This window comes from Pristiophorus japonicus, chromosome 7 (genome assembly GCF_044704955.1).
Source record: "Pristiophorus japonicus isolate sPriJap1 chromosome 7, sPriJap1.hap1, whole genome shotgun sequence".
Classification (NCBI taxonomy): Eukaryota; Metazoa; Chordata; class Chondrichthyes; family Pristiophoridae; genus Pristiophorus; species Pristiophorus japonicus.
The window spans coordinates 18544753-18569549 of record NC_091983.1 but is presented as its reverse complement, the minus strand read 5'-3'; the positions used below and the strand labels follow the sequence as shown (position 1 = coordinate 18569549).

Sequence of the window (24797 nt, the reverse complement as noted above, 5' to 3'; positions counted from 1 at the left end):
GTTCTTATTGTCCTCATGCAGGCTGTGCGCGCTGAGAAATGTGCAAAGCAGTGGCTCACAATCTCGCTCGGAAATTTCCGCCCAAACCAGCGATCAGACCAGAACCTACATTCGTAATTTAGTTTAAAGCGCCGATTGGAAAGACATAAAACCAACATTCTGTACTTGTTTTGTTCATTCTTTGTCATTAAGATCAGTAAGAATGCATAAGATATAAAATGTAACTGTGTGAATTGTGCCACGGCAGAGCTTTCATGAACCTCTATTCTGTCCTTAGAATTTGGATTGATGGGAGAGCGTACATTAAAAAGTCAGCGGCCTCGATCAGTTCATGAGAGAAAGGCCCCTCAGGAACAAGGTGATGCTGGTAAAATTATGCCACATACTGGTAATTAATTCAATAGTTGTATTCCTGTCTTCATTTTATCAATTTAACAAACCCACTGCATGTTTTCATAAATCTTTATTATTTTTGTTCTTCTTTCAAGCCGACGTTTCTTGTACGTTAATCGTTTTCTTTAAGATCAGTCACCCCAAAGGGTCCAGAAATCCCTTCAAGTCTGTAGCTGTACAATGATTGGCAACCGTGTTTTGGAAGCACAGATTTAGTATTGTTTTAAAAACCAAAGCACCACACCATCGCATTCGAGCATTGAATTATTACTTATTTACTTATTTACAGGGGTTTCCACTAGTTTTGCAACCCCAAAAAAACCAGTAAGCCAATCCGATACTTGAAAAGGGTTTGCCGAGATTAGATATTAACGTTTGTATGGGAAACTACCAAGGTTTTGGGGCCCTTGTTATTCGAGCGTCGTCCTAGCCCTAGACATCTAGGGAAACCCTTGTCTTTAACGCATGCCACAGATACTCGAAGGATTCACATCGGGTGCAATTTTAATTTGACCCGCCCGTCGGGAAATTGGTGGGAGCGGCTGCAGCGTTGGTGGTGACACTTTGCCCGATTTTACTCAGCGTTGATATCAATATTGGGCGAGGTGTGAAAGCGGTGATCCACACCATCCCCGTGGGTTTCCCTCCCGGAGAGTTAGGTTAAAATTGCACCCCCCCCCCCCCCCCCGCCCCCAACCAGGATCTCTACAGCCATTCATGTTGTCACTCTGTGTTCACTGTTAGAGTGCTAGAAAGTGTTTGCTCATGTGATGGAAGAGAACGTCTGTGTCAGGATTGCAAGACAAGGCTATGGTCTGTTTCGATTCAGGCGACTGTGATTGACATAGATATGGCTCATCAATTAAAAAATCCTTGACAAGCTGTCGTATTTTCCGCCTACGATGAATACTTACGTCTGTCTAACCATTCAGAAGCTGACTCTTTGTTCAAAGTGCTCATGTTTACTCTGCCTGCCCGCATCGAGTGTGGTTTGAGGGCGAACCTGCCCTGGTTCCTCAGCTGATGTTGATGAGCAGTTTTCCCCAAACTCTCACGGGCGTTGGGCAAAAGCAAGGCTTTTCATTTTAATAATTTTAGTCCACATGAAAGGCATTCTTCAACTGATTTCCTCCTAGTTCTTACTCGTACAGAATTTTATTTTCGTTATTATTTTCAAAATTTCATGAGCTGGTGTGCATTGAAATGATCAGGTCTGAATCATTGAGATGTTAAGTGTTTCCGAGATTAATATTTAATAGTCCTAATGGTAGGCCATCTGCATTCCCGTCTATTCGCTACACATTCAGGCTCCCTGGCAGCCCTGGCTGCTCAGCTTCCCTTTATAGTTCAAAGGGAGCGCTTCTAGTGAAGTAGTTGGGCTGCTGGAGCTCAGAGCTAAGAGGCCGAAGGGGGCTGGAAGTGCAAGGGGAGTGGGGGCGGGGTGATTGATAACATCAGCCGATCTCAGTAGAAGCACCCATCCTGCCATCAGTCAATGAGTGACACACACAGCTGTCCTGAAGAAGCCTTCAGTTCAGATTTCCCCTTCACCCTAAATGAAAGAGGTTGGATTGTGGTAAGTAACTTCTACGAGGTGGCAAAGGCAGGGACTATCAGGATTTTCAACTGTAACTGCGTAGTTTTTATTTATCTTTACTTTTGCATGCTTTCTGCACTTAATGTTTCATTTCATCATGCCTGTGCATTCTATATCTGTTGACAAGTAGGTCCAGGGCCAATGGACTGTTTCTAATTCACGACAAGGTGCCATTGCATTGGTTCAGTATTGGTGTTCAATGTACTATTTTGTCCATTGAATTAGATAACACTCAAGATCTATAATATATTAGATGTGTGTGTATATATCAAAAATAAACATTTTGTTGCACGCTCTCTAACCTGTCTCAGCATCGGACCCCCATTAAATAACCATCTACCTCCTTGTTGGTTTTGACTAAAATGATGCACAGTCATTTTTGCAGACTTGCTACAAAAATAAGTGATCAGCAAATTCTTCAGAGGAGCAGTTGTGACAATGAGGAAATGTGTGACCTAGAACGGGAAGTTATATCGTGTCATTTCTATCTATATTAAGATATGTGTTATCTTTTTATTCTGCTTATTATCATAGCAGAAGTTAAACTCATTTAACAACAGCTATTGAAGACTTCGGTATAAACAAAGACTGTACCGAGGAGAAATTCAGACTGCAATTCACATTTTAAAAATTCTTTGGCAGTGTTGATATTTTAATAAACGTCAAGCCCTCAAACCAAACCAACGGTCGAACTGTAATTATTGGAATTTCCAATCCTGAATAGTCTATATAACAAGAGCAGAGACTTATTGCTTCACTGTGTTGCCTTCCCTAAATAACTTAAGCACAAGCACCAAGCTAATGGACTTTGGTGTCTTAAGTACCACACGCACTTTGGAAATGTAAGGAGCCTCATTCTCTCTTTCCAGATAATTGCCCCGACTATTTCAGGACATGTTTGTCATTTTGATTAAATCTCTGCGAGCACAGCTATATGTGGGAACAAGAGGCTTTAATCCGACTGGGTTAATGCAATAATAGTCCAAGCGATTGATGAAGCACAATGAAAGAGCCAAGGGCCATTCAAGACAGTTACTTAGAAGCAGAAAGAAAGCACAAACGGAGCAAATGATGCTTTGGCTGCTCTTACTGGTCTCCAGCCTGGAAATGACTGTTGATGTTATTAGGGGATGAGCACTTACATGGGCTAACGTCTCTGTTAAACCAGACAAAGATATCACGCAAACGCATTAATATCACCAACAGTACTTCCTAGCTATTAGTTTTATCTTAAAAAAAAACCCTCCAATTTGTTCAATGCTAAGGCGGTTTGGTGGCACTATCACTGTGCTTTGAGGCCAGGCAGCGCCCCTCCCCCACCGCCCACCCCTGTTAAAGGGTCACACCAATATGTAGCAGAAACAACGTTCTTCGTTTGCTTCAGCTTTATGTAAAGGCTTTACTGAAGAAAGGACTAGCTTTGTATAATTTTTCAATATAATTTTTGTTTAAAAGATACATTTGTTGACTTTGGTTACTTGCTGTTTTTTTTTAAATCCTTTTCTGTTCTGCTTATTAAATATCCTTAACTAGGGGTTCCAATAATTGGGGAAACAAACTGTAAATCTGGAATAATGCTGGATAGCCACAGATGGTCAGTCAGCACCTGGAAAGAGGAAAGACCGGTTAATGTTTTGGCCACAGACCCTGTTATCAGAACTGAAGGTTCAGCACTAACGACGGGTTTTTGCTGAAATCATCATCATCGGCGGTCCCTCGAAGCAAGGAATACTTGCTTCCACGCCAAAAAGGGATGAGTTCACAGGTGTTTCAATGAAGGATCTAATATTCCAGATCCCGAACTACATCATGAGGGGTGGAAGAGTCACACGGGCTTGACAGAGCTAGGTCTTGGTCCATGGCAAGGGTTAACCAGGACGACTGGAGACCAGCTCTGCTGCACGGACCTAGTGCGCACACATATCGCAGTGTGGGCTGGCCCCTCGTCTCTTCTGGGCCCCAAACTCACAGCCCCGGTCACTTCCCTCAATCTATACATTCAGAGAAAGGTGCTTTTCCCTTCAAAGGTGCTGACTGGTCTGCTTTGTACTCCCAGCATTATCGGTTCTCCTTTCCAGCTGCTACCTACATTAAGCACCTGAGGTCAAACTCCAGTGTTTGGAGATTGACCCTACGCAGCGCCCTGCTTACTGCTGACTGGCAGCTGATCTGTGCTACGACCAAGTTGCACTTCCCTGTTTGAATAGCAGCATGGAGGGTGGAGTGAATCTGAAATATAAAGCTTAATCATTGAAATAAACGCTGTTATCATTTTTAAACCCCCTCAGTTCCTTTATATAGAGATTCTAGGCATAAAATGCGATTATTGAATACCGCGGAGTGGGTGGGTGGCGGTGGGCGAGGAGACAATCTGTATTTACAATTGTGTCTTTGGGAATTTGCTTCAGGACTTTCAAAGAGAACCACACAGCAATAAATAACTACTGTTGATAACCTTGTAATTAATATGTCAGTGCACTTGAAAACAATTTAGAATTTTATGATTCATAATGCATACTTAGTGGATGCATACTGACTAGTCGAACAATGCAGGAACAGCTTACATTAAAGTATTAGCAGGAACCAGCCATTGCCACCAGTAGCCCCTGGGAGATGTTGTTAACTCTCGTTAATGCTTGTTTTCTGACCTCTATTAATTTAGTTGCGAGATTACTTCTCAAATGCAAATGGGGGGTCTCCATTCTGAATGACATGGGATTTCTGAGATAGCCTGCAATTTCTACTTTGATAATGGGGCAAAACAAAACTGAAACGCTGCAATGCAAGATCTCCTCGACCCCCCCCCACCTCTTCCCCTCACCTGCCCCCTCCTCCCCACCCCCCCCACCCGAAGGAGGCCAGCTCCCACGATTTGGGCTTGACGCAACGTGCAGTATAACTCTAGTGCACTGGGAAGCTGGGTTTAATAAAGTGACTGGACAGTCCAGTGAAGCTCTAGGGGTGCTTTGTAAGCTGATTAGAGGAGGGTTTCTTCGTTTTGAAAAGCTGAACGGTTCCAGCCCCAGTGGTCTCAAGACCTTCCAAATGTTCCCACAGGTGCCAAGAAAATCGTGTTTCCAACCCGACACCATCAATCAGGAGGGGCTGGTTGCAATTCTCAGACCTGCAGCGCAGTAGAGCCAGAACCTGCCATTCAATTATAATTCCAAGATCGATGGGGAAAATCTCAACTGCTCCTTCCCATTTCTTCGCGGTTATAGTTTCCAGTTGAGACGCAAGATTGCATACCGTGTCTGTCCTGTTTATTCTTGGTGCTATTGTATTATTGTAATGGGACTGATGCTGTTTAATAATTGGTGTGTCACTCTTTATATACAGGAGACCCTGTTACAGAAGAATGGACCCAGTGGAGTATGTGTTCAGTAACATGTGGTCAAGGGTCGCAGGTGCGAACCAGAGCTTGTGTATCATCTTACGGGATACTGTGCAGCGTGCCTTTAAGAGAATCAAGGGTTTGCAATAACACTGTCCTCTGTCCAGGTAGTGTTAGCAATGATGAGTAAAAGTATGGATGTTTAATTGTATGACTCGCTATATAGACAAGAAGACCAAAAAAAAATCATTCTCAAATTCCTGCATTTTGCTCCTGTTACCGTTTGGTTTTGTTTTTTTCCCCGTGTGATTGAATGTTTGGACATTTTACCTGTTCTAAGCTTAAAGCAGTGTGGAAGTCGAAAATCTTTGAAATTGGTATCACAATGATATGTCTGTGACTGACAAGATACCGTACAACTCACGCTGCACGTGTGGCGAGATCATCTCAATGCTTTCAATTAGGCCTGTCAAAATCACACTGTTTAGGCTAAAACATCAGGTAAATTGGAATATTTCTTGTCGTTATGTGCCATCAGTTGTACGGAAGCCTGTTCAGCTTCATTTATTTATTTTATTTTGTTTATTTCGGAACCTGACTGTAGAACCTGAACTGTGTACATTCTGATATCTCGGTTAACTGACTATTGTACAGCTGGTACAATGTTGTTCGATGGCGATTGTTTGAATATTTTAAAATGACTTGTTGTTTTATTCAAGATCGAGACCATAATTACTTGAGCCAACTTCATCACAGCGGAACTATCCGTGTCGGGGAATCCAAAAAAAAAAACACAAAAAACACGCAAGGAATGGAAAATATAAATGTACTGGCACTGGACTCTGAACTGTCAGAGCGTGTTAGCATTCGATTAGGATTCTTAGCACTAGAATAGAACAGAGCGGTGGTGGAACCAAACCTAATTTGCATTCTTTCCAAGTGCAGAAAAGGTCTGTTATATAATGGCAGCTAAATGTAATTCCAAACCTTTTTTTTTTCCTCTTGTGCCTCGCACTGTAATTTACTCGTGCTATGAGCTGACAGGCCTGTGTTCACTTCAGGATTGAGTTGTAACACATCCAATGCCAGACAGGCGAGGGCCCAAGGCCCTGGGCACCCATGTGAAATGGGCTCCGGCTCTCCCTGCCCGTATTTAAGCAGGTGCAGCGGCGCAGAATTCCACCCTGACCTCCTGACCCGCAACGTCTGGGGCCGTGGAAATTTTGCCCAGCCGAGCGCGCTTTTGCATTGAGCTCATTCTCAGGGTGGCAGCCGTCGTTGGCGAGGCCCCCATTCACATTGCCCATCACCCTCCCCCATCCCACCGCTCCCCTCCCATCCCCCCCACCGCCCCCCCCCCCCCCCTTGCCTTCTCGAACCACAGCAGCCCGCCTGGTATTCTTCATAGCGGTTTGAGGCAACCGAGTGAATCGCTAGGCCCACCCCCGCCCAGAGGTCAACTAAGAGTCGACCACGTAGAGAATCATGTGCTTCCAATGTGCGCAATCCCATGAGATGAATGGATTTGCCAATCAGCAATTGCGTTTCCAACGTTCTCTGGCCACTATTAAAGATGAATTCTCTGGCCTTTACAACTGGACTAGCTTTAGATCACTGTTTATTTAAACAAAAAAAAAAGGGGCCTTTGTACGGTTCCAGAGAATCGAGCATGGTGAGTTGGATTGAAAGCTATGTCTGTCAGGTTCAGTCCTTCACATTGAACTGGCTCGACTCAGTTCCCTGCTACAAGACTCATTGCTGTTCAGTTACCGTTTCAGCCACTCTTACTTGATCAATAAAGTTGAAAATTGACACTAAGCACAAAGAATAACCAAACCAAAGTCCCCGTTCAAGATGCGTGGTGCTGCTCATTGTGGTTGGGATTTATTGCTTTGTCCAAGAGTCACACAGCAGCAGTAAAGTGCAACCCCAGCAGTGGGCTTTCCCAGCGGCTCTGTTTTAGAAAGGCAGTGCTCAGCTGGGCCATAGGGACAAGAAAGATGCAGGCTGGATTCTCGGCCGGCAGCTAGGATGACAATAGGGTCATTACAGTCGGCCGTTCTCTGGGCTGGGAGGATAACGAGAGGGGAAAGCGGTCAAGGTTCGAGCTCATGATCGCTCTCCACTGATCCTACTGGAAAATACGTCATGTATATTTGTGGAGAGCAGGATCGGGCTCAGGTGTGATGCCCTCACTGTTGAATAACCTGCCAACACTCACTGCCCAAGCTCACTCATGATTCATACCATCATCATCATAGGCAGTCCCTCGAATGAGGATGACTTGCTTCCACACTAAAAGGGATGAGTTCACAGATGTTTCAATGAAGGACCCGTTATTCCAGTCCTGAACTCAAATTGTAGGGGTGGAAGATACCTGTGGGTGGATTTTGTTAACGTGTGGTGGCCGTTGCACATCAGCCACCACACGGGCTTGACAGAGCTAGGTCTTTATCCAATGGCAAGGACTGGAGACCTGCTCTGCTGCATGGACCTAGTGTGCACACATATCACAGTGTGGGCTGGCCCGTGCTGCCCCTGGGCCCTCGGCTCTTCTGGGCCCCGTACCCTCATTTGCCGCACCTCCGCCACGATCTCTTGCCGCTCCTCCCGCCACAAACATTCGCTGGACCTCCGTCACAATCTCTTGCCACATCTCAGCCATGATCTCTCACCGCCACAAATATTCGCTGGACCTCGTCACGATCTCTTGCCACATCTCAGCCACGATCTCTCACCGCTCCTCCGCCCCGATCATTTGCCGCACTTGTGCCACGCTCTCTCGCCATTCCTCCGCCTCAATCATTCGCCGCACCTTCGCCACGATCTCTTGCCGTTCATCCACCCCGACCTTCCGGCTCCTCTGCTGTACCTGGGCCCCGCCAATGTTCTTGCCCATGCTCCAAACGGCGATCTGGGTTTTGATGACATCACCCAGTCGCCCACCTGGATATCGTGGCACACTTGGAGTGGCCCGCGCTGCAAGTTTTAGTGGTTTTATATCCCCGACCTGCGGTGGTGTTCTCTCACAGGTCGGGGTGGCCCATGATGTGATTACCACATGATTACCACCCACTTGAGTGCGGTCCAGCTTGCATTCTAATAAGAGTCAAAGCCTTCAAAAGAGATGGGGAGACAAGCCAATAGCGACAGAGCTGTCCAGTGGAACTGGAATCCTTATTTAGAATCATAGAATCATAGAAAAATTACGACACAGAAAGAGACCATTCGGCCCATCGTGTCCGTGCTGATTGGAAAGAGCTACCCGACCTAATCCCACCTTCCAGCACTGGGTCTGTAGCCCTGTAGGTCACGGCTCTTTAAGTGCCCATCCAAGTACTTTTTAAATGTGGTGAGGGTTTTTGCCTCTACCACCCTTTCAGGCAGAGAGTTCCAGACCCCCACCACCCTCTGGGAGAAGAAATGTTTCCTCATCTCCCTTCTAATCTGTCTACCAGCTACTTTAATCTATGCCCCCTGCTTATTGACTCCTCTGTTAAGGGGGAATGTTTGCTAGTGCTGTTGGGGAGGAGTTAAACTAATATGGCAGGGGGATGGGAACCAATGCAGGGAGATAGAGGGAAACAAAAAGGAGGCAAAAACAAAAGACAGAAAGGAGATGAGGAAAAGTGGAGGGCAGAGAAACCCAAGGCAAAGAACAAAAAGGGCCATTGTACAGCAAAATTCTAAAAGGACAGAGGGTGTTAAAAAAACAAGCCTAAAGGCTTTGTGTCTTAATGCAAGGAGTATCCGCAATAAGGTGGATGAATTAACTGTGCAAATAGATGTTAACAAATATGATGTGATTGGGATTACGGAGACGTGGCTCCAGGATGAGCAGGGCTGGGAACTCAACATCCAGGGGTATTCAACATTCAGGAAGGATAGAATAAAAGGAAAAGGAGGTGGGGTAGCATTGCTGGTTAAGGAGGAGATTAAGGCAATAGTTAGGAAGGACATTAGCTTGGATGATGTGGAATCTATATGGGTAGAGCTGCAGAACACCAAAGGGCAAAAAACGTTAGTGGGAGTTGTGTACAGACCTCCAAACAGTAGTAGTGATGTTGGGGAGGGCATCAAACAGGAAATTAGGGGTGCGTGCAATAAAGGTGCAGCAGTTATAATGGGTGACTTTAATATGCACATAGATTGGGCTAACCAAACTGGAAGCAATACGGTGGAGGAGGATTTTCTGGAGTGCATAAGGGATGGTTTTTTAGACCAATATGTCGAGGAACCAACTAGGGGGGAGGCCATCTTAGACTGGGTGTTATGTAATGAGAAAGGATTAATTAGCAATCTCGTTGTGCGAGGCCCCTTGGGGAAGAGTGACCATAATATGGTGGAATTCTGCATTAGGATGGAGAATGAAACAGTTAATTCAGAGACCATGGTCCAGAACTTAAAGAAGGCTAACTTTGAAGGTATGAGGCGTGAATTGGCTGAGATGGATTGGCGAATGATACTTAAGGGGTTGACTGTGGATGGGCAATGGCAGACATTTAGAGACCGCATGGATGAACTACAACAATTGTACATTCCTGTCTGGCATAGAAATAAAAAAGGGAAGGTGGCTCAACCGTGGCTATCAAGGGAAATCAGGGATAGTATTAAAGCCAAGGAAGTGGCATACAAATTGGCCAGAAATAGCAGCGAACCTGGGGACTGGGAGAAATTTAGAACTCAGCAGAGGAGGACAAAGGGTTTGATTAGGGCAGGGAAAATGGAGTATGAGAAGAAGCTTGCAGGGAACATTAAGACGGATTGCAAAAGTTTCTATAGATATGTAAAGAGAAAAAGGTTAGTAAAGACAAATGTAGGTCCCCTGCAGTCAGAATCAGGGGAAGTCATAACGGGGAACAAAGAAATGGCGGACCAATTGAACAAGTACTTTGGTTCGGTATTCACGAAGGAGGACACGAACAACCTTCCGGTTATAAAAGGGGTCGGGGGGTCTAGTAAGGAGGAGGAACTGAGGGAAATCCTTATTAGCCGGGAAATTGTGTTGGGGAAATTGATGGGATTGAAGGCCGATAAATCCCCAGGGCCTGATGGACTGCATCCCAGAGTACTTCAGGAGGTGGCCTTGGAAATAGTGGATGCGTTGACAGTCATTTTCCAACATTCCATTGACTCTGGATCAGTTCCTATGGAGTGGAGGGTAGCCAATGTAACCCCACTTTTTAAAAAAGGAGGGAGAGAGAAAACAAGGAATTATAGACCGGTCAGCCTGATATCGGTAGTGGGTAAAATGATGGAATCAATTATTAAGGATGTCATAGCAGTGCATTTGGAAAGAGGTGACATGATAGGTCCAAGTCAGCATGGATTTGTGAAAGGGAAATCATGCTTGACAAATCTTCTGGAATTTTTTGAGGATGTTTCCAGTAGAGATAAGGGAGAACCAGTTGATGTGGTATATTTGGACTTTCAGAAGGCGTTCGACAAGGTCCCACACAAGAGATTGATGTGCAAAGTTAGAGCACATGGGATTGGGGGTAGTGTACTGACATGGATTGAGAACTGGTTGTCAGACAGGAAGCAAAGAGTAGGAATAAATGGGTACTTTTCAGAATGGCAGGCAGTGACTAGTGGGGTACCGCAAGGTTCTGTGCTGGGGCCCCAGCTGTTTACACTGTACATTAATGATTTAGATGAGGGGATTAAATGTAGTATCTCCAAATTTGCGGATGACACTAAGTTGGGTGGCAGTGTGAGCTGCGAGGAGGATGCTGTGAGGCTGCAGAGCGACTTGGATAGGTTAGGTGAGTGGGCAAATGCATGGCAGATGAAGTATAATGTGGATAAATGTGAGGTTATCCACTTTGGTGGTAAAAACAGAGAGACAGACTATTATCTGAATGGTGACAGATTAGGAAAAGGGGAGGTGCAAAGAGACCTGGGTGTCATGGTACATCAGTCATTGAAGGTTGGCATGCAGGTGCAGCAGGCGGTTAAGAAAGCAAATGGCATGTTGGCCTTCATAGCAAGGGGATTTGAGTACAGGGGCAGGGAGGTGTTGCTACAGTTGTACAGGGCATTGGTGAGGCCACACCTGGAGTATTGTGTACAGTTTTGGTCTCCTAACCTGAGGAAGGACATTCTTGCTATTGAGGGAGTGCAGCGAAGGTTCACCAGACTGATTCCCGGGATGGCGGGACTGACCTATCAAGAAAGACTGGATCAACTGGGCTTGTATTCACTGGAGTTCAGAAGAATGAGAGGGGACCTCATAGAAACATATAAAATTCTGACGGGGTTAGACAGGTTAGATGCAGGAAGAATGTTCCCAATGTTGGGGAAGTCCAGAACCAGGGGTCACAGTCTAAGGATAAGGGGTAAGCCATTTAGGACCGAGATGCGGAGGAACTTCTTCACCCAGAGAGTGGTGAACCTGTGGAATTCTCTACCACAGAAAGTTGTTGAGGCCAATTCACTAAATATATTCAAAAAGGAGTTAGATGAGGTCCTTACTGCTAGGGGGATCAAGGGGTATGGCGAGAAAGCAGGAATGGGGTACTGAAGTTGAATGTTCAGCCATGAACTCATTGAATGGCGGTGCAGGCTAGAAGGGCCGAATGGCCTACTCCTGCACCTATTTTCTATGTTTCTATGTTTCTATGAAATAGGTCCTTCCTGCCCATTCTATCTAGGCCCCTCATAATTTTAGACACCCCTTATGTTTTGCTATTCTTGCTACTTGCTGGTCAAATATAATTTTGCTTTGAATTCCCCAGTGATTTTATTGTGCCCTATTTTTACCCTTCAGCAAAAATGACATTTGTTCATCGATGACTCATTGAGAGCAGTGATTGGCTAACAGCGAGTCAAATGCTAGACACTTTGAGAGGATCTCCGCCATTGGCAGAGCCATTTTAGCCAGTCCTGGAACTGTGCCTTCCAACAAGTCTGATCAAATTATTTTTAATTGGGAGAGCTGCTAATACACTTATGATTATGCCATTCACCTGTCACCTATTAAGCATTTAATATCATTTCGGTGGACCCGTGACAACAGGCAGGTGGGGAAGTTCAGTGCAGCGTAAGACTTTTGACCTTTTCACCTCCAGCATGTCAGTTCGATGGAGGCACAGGGAGATAAGACGGAGTCAGTTCTCTTTAGGCCGCGAAGCCATTGAGCTAACTGCACGTGAATTACTTCAGTCCCTTTCTCACGAGGTTCCTCCACAAAAGTCTCTGGGGATACATCGCTAATTTGGAAACCCGTTCAGGGAATTTTTTTATTCCCTGCGGTATAGAGAGGTGTGTGGGACTTTTAGTAACATCTGCATCCTGATCGGGCCCGCCGACAGTGCTTACTGCTGTTACTGGTGCACTCTGGGACTGCCACTCCTCCCATTTTATGCCAAGACACATCCAGATTATGAATACAATTTTAATATTTTTACTTATTAATGTTCTCCAGGGAGCAGTGGAATGTGCAAAAAAATCCATCTGAATAACTAATATTTTAACTGTTTTATACCAGAGTAAAATCCTTATTTTAATAACCGTGGATATGCTGTTCAGCGCAGTAATGATAGGTTAACTTTAATTCAGTGTTAATGGGTTGAAAATCTCCCAGAGCTCACTGACCACTGCCAGATTCCCCAAACACTTTCTCAGTATCCAAAGCCCTGTGCTGGGATTATGAGCTTGTAACTTCTATCTTAATAGCCCAGTAATTACTGTCAGCGGTATCAGCATATGAACACTTAATAAAGGTGAATATAACATTCCTCGGTCCAGAATTTTTACTGAGCTATTTACTGATTTACTTAAAGTAGTTTAAAATGGTCTTCTCTTCCATTAGAACATAAGAATTAGGCGCAGGGTTAAGCCATTTGGCCCCTCAAACCTGCTCTGTCATTTAATAAGATCATGGCTGATTTGATCTTGGACTCAGCTCCACTTCCCCGCCTGCTCCCCATAACACTTGACTCCCTTATCGTTCAAAAATCTGTCCATCTCCACCTTAAATATATTTAATGACCCAGTCTCCACAGCTCTCTGGGGCAGAGAATTCCAAAGATTCAAGACCCTCTGAGAGAAGAAATTGCCCCTCACCTCTGTTTTAAATAGGCGACCTCTTATTCTGAAACTGTGGCCCCTAGTTCTAAATTCCCCCATGAGGAGAAACATCCTCTCTGCATCTACCCTGTCAAGCCCCCTCAGAATTTTATACGTTTCAATAAGATCACCTCTCATTCTTCTAAACTCCAATGAGTGTAGGCCCAACCTGCTCAGACTTTCTTCATAAGACAACCCCTTCATCTCAGGAATCAACCTAGTTAACCTTCTCTGAACTGCTTACAATGCAAGTATGTCCCTCCTTAAATAAAACTGTATGCAGTACTCCAGGTGTGGTCTCACCAATGCCCTATATTGTTGTAGCAAGACTTCCCTACTTTTATACTCTATCCCCCTTGCAATAAAGGCCAACATTCTATTTGCCTTCCCTAATTACTTGCTGTACCTGCATGCTAACCTTTTGTGTTTTATGTACAAGGACCCCCAGATCCCTCTGTACCTCAGTATTTTGTAATCTCTCTCCATTTAAATAATAATTTTCTTTTTTATTCTTCCTACTAAAGTGGATAAGCTCACATTTTCCCACATTATAGTCCATCTGCCAAATTTTTGCACACTCACTTAGCCTGTCTATATCCCTTTGCAGATTCTTTGTGTTCTCTTCATAACTTGCTTTCCCACCCATCTTTGTATCATTAGCAAATTTGGCTACATTACACTCAGTCCCTTCATCCAAGTCATTAATATAGATCATAAATAGTTGAGGCCCCAGCACTGATCCCTGTGGTATGCCACTAGTTACAGTTTGCCAGCCTGAAAATGACCCATTTATCCCGACTCTCTGTTTTCTGTTAGTTTGCCAATCCACTATCCATGCTAATATATTACCCCCAAAGCCATGAGCTCTTATCTTGTGCACTCACCTTTTATGTAGCACTTTATCGAATGCCTTCTAGAAATCCAAATGCACTACATCTACTGGTACCCCTTTATCCACCCTGCTTGTACATCCTCAAATTATTCTAGCGAATTTGTCAAACATGATTTCCCTTTCGTAAAACCATGCTGACACTGCTTGATTGCATTATGATTTTCTAAATATCCTGCTACTATTTCCTTAATAATGGACTTCAGCATTTTCCCAATGACAGATGTTAGGCTAACTGATCTTTAGTTTCCTGCTTTCTGTCTCCCTCCTTTTTTAAATAGGGGCATTTAATTTGCGGTTTTCCAATCCGCTGGAACCTCTCCAGAATTCAGGGAAATTTGGTAGATGACAACCAAAGCATCCACTATCTCTGCAGCCACCTCTTTTAACATCTCTTTTAACATGCCTTCTGGAAATCCAAATATACGACATCTACTGGTTCCCCTTTATCCACCCTGCTCATTACATCCTCAAAAACTCCAGCAAATTTGTCAAACATGAATTCCCTTTCATAAAACCATGCTGACTCTGCTTGACCATATTATGATTTTCTAAATGTCTTGCTGCTACTTCCTTAATTTTCCCAATGACAACTGCTCTATAACTTCCTGTTTTCTGTCTCGCTCCTTTCTTAAATAGGGGTGTTACATTTGTGATTTTCCAATCCACCGGGACCGCTCTAGAATCCAGGGAATTCTGGTAGATTACAACTAATGCATCCACTCTCTCTGTAGCCACTTCCCAGGATGCAGGCCATCAGCTCCAGGGGAGTTGTCCATCTTTGGTCCCATTAGTTTGCCTAGTACTTTTTCTCTAATGATACTAATTGTTTTTTAAGTTCCCCCCCCTCCATATAGCCCCTTGTTTATCCATTATTATTGGGATGCTTTCAGCATATTCTACCATGAAGACCGATACAGAATATTTGTTCAGAGTCTCTGCCATTTCGCTGTTTCCCATTATTAATTCCCCAGTCTCATCCTCTGAGGGACCAACATTTGCTTTAGCTACTCTCTTCCTTTTTATTTACCTGTAGAAACTCTTGCTGTCTGTTTTTATATTTCTTGCTAGTTTACTCTCATATTCTATCTTCTCTATTATTTTTTGTCCTTTGCTGGTTACTAAAAAATTCTCCATTCTCTGGCCTGCCACTAATCTTTACAAAATTATATGCCTTTGTTTTCAATTTGATACCATCCTTAACTTCCTTAGTTAGCCAGAGATGGTTCATCCTTCTCTTAAAGTCTTTCGTTCTCACTGAAATATATATTTGCTGACAGTTATGAAATATCTCCTTAAATATCCACCACTGCTTATCTACCGTCTTACCTTTTAATCTATTTTCCCAGTCCACTTTAGTCAACTCTGTCTTCATACCTTTGTAATTGCCTTTAGTTAAGTTCAGGACACTAATTTGAGACTCAAGTTTCTCACCCTCAAATTGAATTTGAAATTCTAACATGCTATGATCACTCTTCTCTAGAGGATCCTTTACTATTAATCCTATCTCATTACACATTACCAGATCTAAGATAGCCTGCTCCCTGGTTGGTTCCACAATGTATTCTAAGAAACCATCCCGAATACACTCTATGAACTCGTCCTCAAGGCTATCTTTGCCAATTTGATTTGTCCAATCGATGTGAAGATAAAAATTGCCCATGATTAATGCAGCACCTTTCTTACAAGCCTCCATTATTTCTTGATTTATACTCTGCCCTACAGTGTAGCTACTGATATGGGGCCTATAGATTATGCCCACCAGTGACTTCTTTCCCTTATTATTTCTTATCTCCATCCAAACTGATTCTACATCTTGATCTTGTGAGCCAATATCATTTCTCACTACTGCACTGATTTCATCCTTTATTAACAGAGCTACCCCACCTTCTTTTCCTTTTTTGCCTATCTTTGCGAAATGTCAAATACCCCTGAACATTCAGTTCCCAGCCTTGGTCACCTTGTAAACCACATCTCTGTAATGGCTATCAGATCATACCCATTTATTTCTATTTATGCCGTCAACTCATCTATCTTGTTACCAATGCTGCATGCAGTCAGATAAAAAGCTTTTAATTTTGTCTTTTTACCATTCCCTGCACAGTTACATCCAGGATCCCACAAGGATCTGCCCTCATCTTCCTTATCGACAAGCTGTGCCTCTTGGCGACATCATCTGTAGCCGCGAGTGTCTGCTTTCACCTGAGACCAGCCTCCACTTTGTGAGACTGCCTGTCCGAAATCAAGTTCCTGCCCACCGGGATGACTGAAGCCACTGCCAGGAACCTCCACTCCCTTGCCACTGATTCCAAACCCCTCCCCATTTGTAATCTTGGTGTCATGTTTGACCCCTAGCTGGCCCCACATCCCATCCTTCTCAACGACCGCTTGATTCCACCTAGACTGCCTGCCTCCATCCCGACGGCAGCCTCGAGCCGTTATGATTGTTAAGCATGCTTTCATCATCTCCAGACAACACCAGTCTAAACTCTCCTTGCTGGCCTCCCATAATCCATCCCCTCTAAAAATGTCATTTTTTTTCACACTCTGCCGCATGTATCTTTACCCACATTTAGTCTGGCTCACCCACCCTCCCTCCCACTCCCCACTCCCCCCTCCATCATTGCAGAGCTGCGGTGGCTCCCTGTCCTTGAAGGCATTCAATCAAAATCCTTCTGCTTGTCTATAAACCTCTCCATGGCCATGCTCTGACCCGTGGCCAGTGACCTCCAGCCCCAAACCCATCCTGAACATTGCATCCTTCGAATTCGAGGCATTGCCCCCTGACTTTGCTTTACCAGAGCTTTCAGCCATCTTGTACCTGCTCTTTGGAATTCCCTCCATAACCCGCCTCCTTTTTCCACCTGTCGCTTCACCTTTGAAAACCTCCTCAAAACCCATTTCAGCCGCCTCTCCTTATCTCCCAGTGTCTAATTACCTTTTCCTTATTTGTGAAACCACTTGGGACATTTTTCAGATAAATACACTGCACCTCTACAGTGTGAATTCCCCTAAAATGGCAGAGGAATGTATCACAAACATTAATTATTAGGTTCAGGAGACTTTTTTTTTTAAATTGCAATTCATTTAAGTCAATTTTTTACCCCCCCCATCTCTTCCCCCGCCCTTCTTTGCGTCCTGGCTGAAAGACCAGGCTGAAGCCTTACACCTAGGCCTCAACCAACACTGCTCTCCAACCAGGCACTGGGAGCTGGATGAGGGGCTGCCTCCATCAGATCACCCCTCCTCTCCTTTCCCCAGTGGGAAATCGCTTGGTCTCTTCATGGCTGCACAGTAAGATTGAAAAGTTCCCCTGCAGGGAACATCATTGATCAAGCCACATGCTGGGACTGTGGGACTCAGTATGATGAATCTCCGAATGATGTCAACACGTGGGCACCGTGAGTGTTACCACGAAAGACGTTTGTTGCTTACATCGCCACGTACGGCATCCTTTTAAAGAAACTTGAACCTTTCTGTCCCACATACGATATAATCATTTACAAAATTTCTATAAAATGTTAACCATTTTGTAAGTAAATGATTGTATCTGATTTTGTATTTATCTTTCTTTGGTGTATTTCCTATTGACAGTAAAAATAAGACACCTTTGTAATAAAACTGTCATTGCTAAGAACCTCAGACAACATTAAAAATAAATTGTTCGCTCTGTGTGCAGGGATTATTTTTCCATTCCCTGACTGGGAGCAGGTACGAGGCCTGTTCCCAGGGAATCGCACTCAGGAACTGAGCACGCCCAGGTGTGTGTGAGAAAGGGCTTCGGTGAATGCACCCCTGATTTTCTTCCCCATCCTTACCGGGGCAGGGGGAGAGTGTCAAGTGGGAAATGGCAGGCACGGAGCTGTAACCAGCAGCCCCCCTCCCACCACCAGTATGCTGTGCCCCACCCCACCTCACCCTCTGCTCCCCACTCCCCGCCACCCCCCCTATACCACTGCCACATCTGAGCAGCCTTAGGTGCTCAGCTCACCTATTTATTCTTATTGTTATGTCTAACCTCTGCTTTTACAAACTGCTTTCATTCTGTTGTAGTGCATGGCGTCTGGGAAGACTGGTCACCCTGGAGCTTGTGTTCATTTACCTGTGGCAGAGGCCAAAGAACAAGGTCCAGGTCGTGCGTTTCTCCTCAGCATGGCGGCCGATCATGCGATGGACCAGAGTCACAAACGAAAATCTGCAACATTGCCTTGTGCCCAGGTTAGTGCAACACTCAGTTATACAACGGCTTGTCATCCAGCCTGTTCCACCATTCACTGAGATAATGGCTGATCTGCATCGTAGCTCCATCTACCCGCTTTGGTTCCGCGACCCTTGTCGAACAAAAATCTCTCCGTCTCAGTTTAGACATTTTCAATTGACTCCCAGCCTCAACAGCCTTTTGGGGGAGAGAGTTCCAGATTTCCACTGCCCTTTGTGTGAAGAAGTCCTGCCTGAAATCACCCCTGAACAGCCTAGCTCTAATGTTAAGGTTATTAATGAGGAACTACTCAGGACGTATGAAAAGAGCAAATCTGATATGAACAGTCCGTAAAATGTTCTATTGGAGGAAGGGAGGCGGGAGCAGCAGAACTTTGATAGATTGGAGAGCAAGGCTGATGAGAGGCAGATGTCATTTAATATGGACAAATGCAAAGTCATAAGATTGAGAAAGAATAATAAACAGTGGCAGTATACGTTAAAAGCTGTTATTCTGCAGGCACAGGAGAGGGTTTCGGGGGAGATAGGTGAGTAGATTGATGAAGACAGTTTGCAAAATCATTGACGGGAGCAAATAGCATCTTTGACTGTATAGCCAGTGGAATGCAGCTTCCTGACATCACCCCTGAATGGCCTTGCTTTGATGTTAAGGATATGCCTGTCGCAACAATGATTTGCCTAGGGTTCTTGTGGCAATGTAAAGATTTGAAGGGCACTGCTTAATAAAGCCACAGTTAAAGGACCATAACTCACTGCCTTGTAAAGATAGTCGAGAAAGGCTTTTGTCTCAGTCCTCTGGACTAGAGTGGAAACTAATGGCAAATAATGGAAACTGGCGCTTGATTGAGAGTCACCATTAAGTTAAACAGCTATGGAATAAGGTGGTACAAAAACTGCGAAGAAGGCAGTGCAGCCTGTACTGAAGGTTACCCACATACAATAGAGTAACTTGCCCCATCGCATTCATTCCCCGGACATTTCTTTTTGAAAATTCATCCTCGGGGCTGGATTTTCGGCTTTGCCATATTCGGGGCGAAAACGGAGGCAGGGCGGGAAATTTACCACCCGGTTAACGTTTGCGCTGTGTCATTTGGGCCCTGCAAAGGGAGGCGTTGTACAACTTTCACGGAGCAAAAACGGGAACTATAAAGTCCTTACTCGAGAGTATGAAACCACACGAGGCACATTCTGGGGACAAGGTCACTCTGTGACCTTAACTCTTTATTCACAGGACTCCAAAGACAATGACCCTGCGTGGGACCTCCCTTTTTATACCTGTGTGGTCAAGGTGTGCATCTAGGTTGAGTGTATGCAGTAATACAGTGGTGTTACATTGTGGTTACATATATGACATCACCTCCTCCCCCAAAGTCTTATTGGGATCATAGGTTTAGTCTTTCAGGTGGTCTACGCTCCCTCGTGGTGCGCCGCAGTTGGGGCTCTGGTTGTTGGGCACGGACGTGAGTGTCTGTCACCTGTGGTGATTCCAGCCTGTCCGGGCTGACCGCAGGGACTGTGCATTCTTCTGATTGCTCAAGTTGCTCGTTCACTGGCGATGTTGTGAGCTACATGACATGTTCTTCTTCAGGTTCCTCCGTGTCGATGCTGAACCTTTTTTTATTTGGTCCAGATGCTTACGGCATATCTGACCATTGTTGAGTTTTACCTCGATGACCCTATTCCCCTCATTGTCAATTACAGTTCCCTCAAGCCATTTGGGCCCCATGGCATGATTGAGGATGAATACAGGATCATTTATTTCTATACATCTACCCCTCGAATTACGGTCATGGTACTCGTTTTATGACTTGCGCTTGCCCTCAACTATGCCGGTCAGGAGTGGGTGAATGAGGGACAACCGAGTTTCGAGTGTCTGTTTCATTAGTAGCTCTGCGGGCGGGACCCTCATGAGCGAGTGCGGTCGGGATCTATAGGCCAGCAGGAGGCGCGATAGGCGGCATTGTAGGGAGGGTCCTTGAATCCTGAGCATACCTTGCTTAATGATTTGGACCGCACGTTCCGCCTGGCCATTGGAGGCCGGCTTGAACGGTGCTGTCCTGACGTGGTTGATGCCATTGCCCAACATGAACTCTCGGAATTCGTAGCTTGTGAAACATGGGCCATTATTACTACCCAGGATGTCCGGCAAGCCATGAGTTGCAAAGATCGCACGTAGGCTTTCCACAGTGATGGAAGACATGCATGAATTCAGAATGATGCACTTGATCCATTTCGAGTACGCATCTACCACAATAAGGAACATCTTTCCCATGAACGGGCCCGCATAGTCAACATGAATGCGTGACTATGCCTGGGTGCTCGCTGTGGAGTTCCCTGATGAATGCCTTCCCGCCCTTCTGGAGCATAACTACCCAGCTGCCCCTTAGTAGGCAGTCAGCTTGGATGGAGAGCTCATCCATCCGTCTGTGGAACGGTCTAACCTCCTCAGGGCATGTTCAGTGTGCGGGTGCCCAATCACCAGTCAGGAAACATTTCTTAATCAGTGATAGGAGGAGATCTCTGTTTGTCCAGATTTTGATCTGGCGGGCTGTGATGGGGGAGCCTGCGCTGTTAAAGGCATTGACAGCCATGACCATCTCAGTGCTTTACTCCGCTGCCCCCTTAATGGTGGCCAGTGGAAGCCTGCTGAGCACGTCAGCGCAATTTTCAGGCCCGGCCAGTGCCGGATGGAGTAGTCCTAAGCAGCCAGTGTGAGAACCCATCGCTGTATGCGAGCTGATGCGTTGGCATTGATAGCCTTGCTGTCTGACAACAGGGATGTCAATGGCTTGTGGTCCGTCTCTAATTCAAACTTCCTGCCAAGGAGGTGCTGATGCATTTTTTTTACACCATAGACACATGCAAGCACTTCCTTCACGACCATCCCATATCCCCGTTCTGCTTGAGAGAGCGACCTGGAGGCATAAGCCACAGGTTGTAGTTGACCCTCAGCATTGCCCTGCTGCAACACACACCCAACCCCATAGGACGATGCTTCACATGTCAGAAGCAAGTTTTTACAGGGGTCGGACAGGGTCAACAACTTGTTTGAACAAAGTAGGTTTCACGCCCGATCAAAAGCCCATTCCTGACAGTCCCCCCAAAACCAATCGCAACCCTTACACAGGAGCACGTGTAGCGGCTCCAACAACGTGCTCAAGTTTGGCAGAAAGTTCCCAAAATAGCTCAACAGTCCCAGGAATGAACGCAACTCCGATGTGTTGCAGGGTCTGGGTGTTCGTCGAATCGCCTCTTTTTTGGATTCGGTGGGCTGAATCCCATCTGCAGCAACCCTCCTGCCCAGAAACTCAACCTCAGGAGCTAAGAACACACATTTAAACTTCTTGAGTCACAGGCCTACCCGGTCCAGTCGGCGTAGCACCTCCTCCAGGTTATGGAGGTGTTCCTCGGTGTCTCGACCCGTGATGAGGATGTCGTCCTGGAATACGATCATTCCAGGAATGGATTTAAGCAGGCTTTCCATGTTTTGGTGAAAAATCGCGGCCGCTGATCGAATGCCAAACGGGCACCTGTTATAAACGAACAGTTCCTTGTGCGTGGTGATGATGGTCAATAGTTTAGATTCATCGGCCAGTTCCTGGGCCATATCGGCTGAAGTGAGGTCCAACTTGGTGAACAGCTTGCCGCCTGTCAGCGTGGCAAAGAGGTCCTCTGCTCGCGGGAGCGGGTATTGATCTTGTAAGGACACCCGATTGATGGCCTTGTTGTCGCCACAGATCCTGACAGAGCCATCCGCTTTTAGGACGGAAACGATGGGGCTCGCCCAGTCATTGAATTCAACAGGCGAGATGATGCCCTCTCTCAACAGCCGGTCCAATTCGCTCTCGATCTTTTCCCGCATCACATACGGCACTGCTCTGGCTTTGTGGTGCATTGGCCTGGCGTCCGGGGTGAAGTGTATCACTACTTTATTGTCTTTGAAAGTCCCGACGCCAGGTTGGAATAGTGAATCGAATTGTTGTAGGACTTGTGAGCATGAACTTCGCTCCACAGATGACATTGCGTAAACATCCCCCCATTTCCAGTTCATCTCGGCTAACCAGCTCTTCCCCAACAGTGCGGGACCATTGCTCGGGACAATCCAGAGCGGCAGTCAATTCACTAACCCATTTTGTGTGACAGCCAACATTGCACTGCCTAGCACCGGAATGATTTCTTTAATGTAAGTCCGTAATTGTGTCTCAATACTTGCTAATTTAGGTCTACTGGCTTTAAGTGGCCATTGCTTCTCAAATTGCTGAATGCCCATGAGTGACTGGCTGGCCCCAGTGTCCAGCTCCATGCGTACTGGGATACCATTTAATAAAATCCTCACCATCATTGGTGGCGTTTTGGTGTATGAACTGTGAATATTCACCACATGGACCCGCTGAACCTCGGCGTCCATCGATTTGCCCCAAAAGTCATCCTGCCTCAAAGAACCCTCTTCTGGTCCATCCACCTCATATATTAGTCTGGTTGCAGACTTCTTGCACATTCGATCTAAGTGGCCACTGAGATTGCAGTTCCTGCAGACAAACTGTTGAAATCTGCAAAATCTAGCTGAGTGTTTTCCCCCACACCTCCAGCATGAATTAAAGTTTCCATTGTTGGGAACAAAGGGACTATGGCCAGGCATTCTGTGCTGACTGTCCCTTTGACTGCTCTTAAGTACCCTATTAGTGGGTGTCAATGGCCCCATCCCGGGCCGCATTGTCCACTGTGATGGCATGAATGTCCGTTCAGCCTGCCATTGTCTTTGTTGAAGTCCTACTCTGGGGTCTATTGCTGCCTGGGGAGTGTCGGACTGCCCCTGCCTGCCTGCGGGGCTCTGAGTCACATTGATGATGTTGACTCCCTGATCCATCGCCACGTTAGAGGCAGAATTGCGCACGTATATTATTTTCGTCTCTTCCACCCCTGCCATGAAAGTTTGAGCTATCAAAGCCGCCGCTTCCAAGGTCAAATCCTTGGTTTCAATTAATTTGCGGAAAATTCCCACATGACCGATGCCCTCGATAAAGAAGTCCCTTAGCATCTCCCCTCTGCAGGCGTCTGTGAACTTACAGAGGCTGGCCAAATGCTGGAGGTCCGCTACGAAGTCCGGCATGCTCTGTCCTTCACGACGTCGGTGGGTGTAGAATCTGTGTCGGGCCATATGTATGCTTCTCACCAGTTTGAGGTGCTCCCCGATCAATTTGCTAAGTTCTTCAAAGGTTTTGTCTGCCGGCTTTTTGGGTGCTGCAAAGTCCTTCATGAGCGCGTAAGTCTTTGGTCCGCAGCTGGTCAAAAGATGAGCCCTTCGCTTGTCGGCCGCTGCATCCCCCAGACATTCTTTCGTAACAAAGCTTTGCTGAAGCCTCTCGACAAAATCGTCCCAGTCTTCCCCAACACAGTACTGTTCCTCTGTGCTACCAGTGGCCGTTCTCGTGGGTCGTGAATTCCCGTTTCTCGTCACCAATGGAAAGTCCTTACTCTACAGTATGAAACCACACGAGGCACATTCTGGGGACAAGGTCACTCTGTGACCTTAACTCTTTATTCACAGGACTCCAAAGACGATGACCCTGCGTGGGACCTCCCTTTTTATACCTGTGTGGTCAGGTAAGGAGTGTCTCCCACAAGTTCACCCCTTGTGGTCAAGGTGTGCATCTAGGTTGAGTGTATACAGTAATACAGTGGTGTTACATTGTGGTTACATACATGACAGGAACCTCGGCAACTAAAGTGCGGGGCCGGGAGCACTCCGAGAGAGGCCATGGGGGGGGAACAAAAAAATTCACACACACTTTCTAAAATCATTACCAAAACCCTTACAACACAAATTACTGCAAAAAAAACCTATCACTGAAACTTACCTTTTTTGCACTTTATCTACTTCACTGCCACCGGCATTGCTGGACCGCTCTGCTTTCCCTGGTGGTCATCGCGGGGCACACTTCGGTACGTGCGAGTCCGGTGCGAGTCCAAACTACTGTCGGTGTCACAACGAGAGGCATTGCACACCCGGCACAGCTCTCCCAGCGATGCTTCTCAGCGCTGCCACAAAAGCCGACCCGAGGATCGCGCCCGGATGCAAAAGACCACACTGCCCCATTTTCCGCCGCAAAATTCAAAACCGGGCGAAACCTGGGTCGCAACCGACCCGGAAATCCAGCCCTTGGTATATGGGCGTCACTGGTAAGGTGGATTGCCCATCCCTAGTTGCCCTAAGAAGGTGGTGGTTGGATCTTCTTCTTGAACCGCTGGTAGAGGTTTGATACAACTGAGTAGCTTGTTAGAAATTGCTAGGCAAT

The 24797-nt window shown here is 45.9% G+C and overlaps 1 protein-coding gene across 1 annotated transcript in view; it reads left to right on the top strand.

The window, feature by feature from the left end:
- Nucleotides 1-24797, top strand: part of adgrb3 (adhesion G protein-coupled receptor B3) — a 920563-nt gene that overhangs the window by 367336 nt on the left and 528430 nt on the right. Inside the window, exons 3-5 of the mRNA XM_070884862.1 lie at nt 278-388; nt 5330-5491; nt 18337-18501. Of these exons, the coding sequence (XP_070740963.1) occupies nt 278-388; nt 5330-5491; nt 18337-18501 (438 nt within the window). The remainder of the gene's footprint in view (nt 1-277; nt 389-5329; nt 5492-18336; nt 18502-24797) is intronic.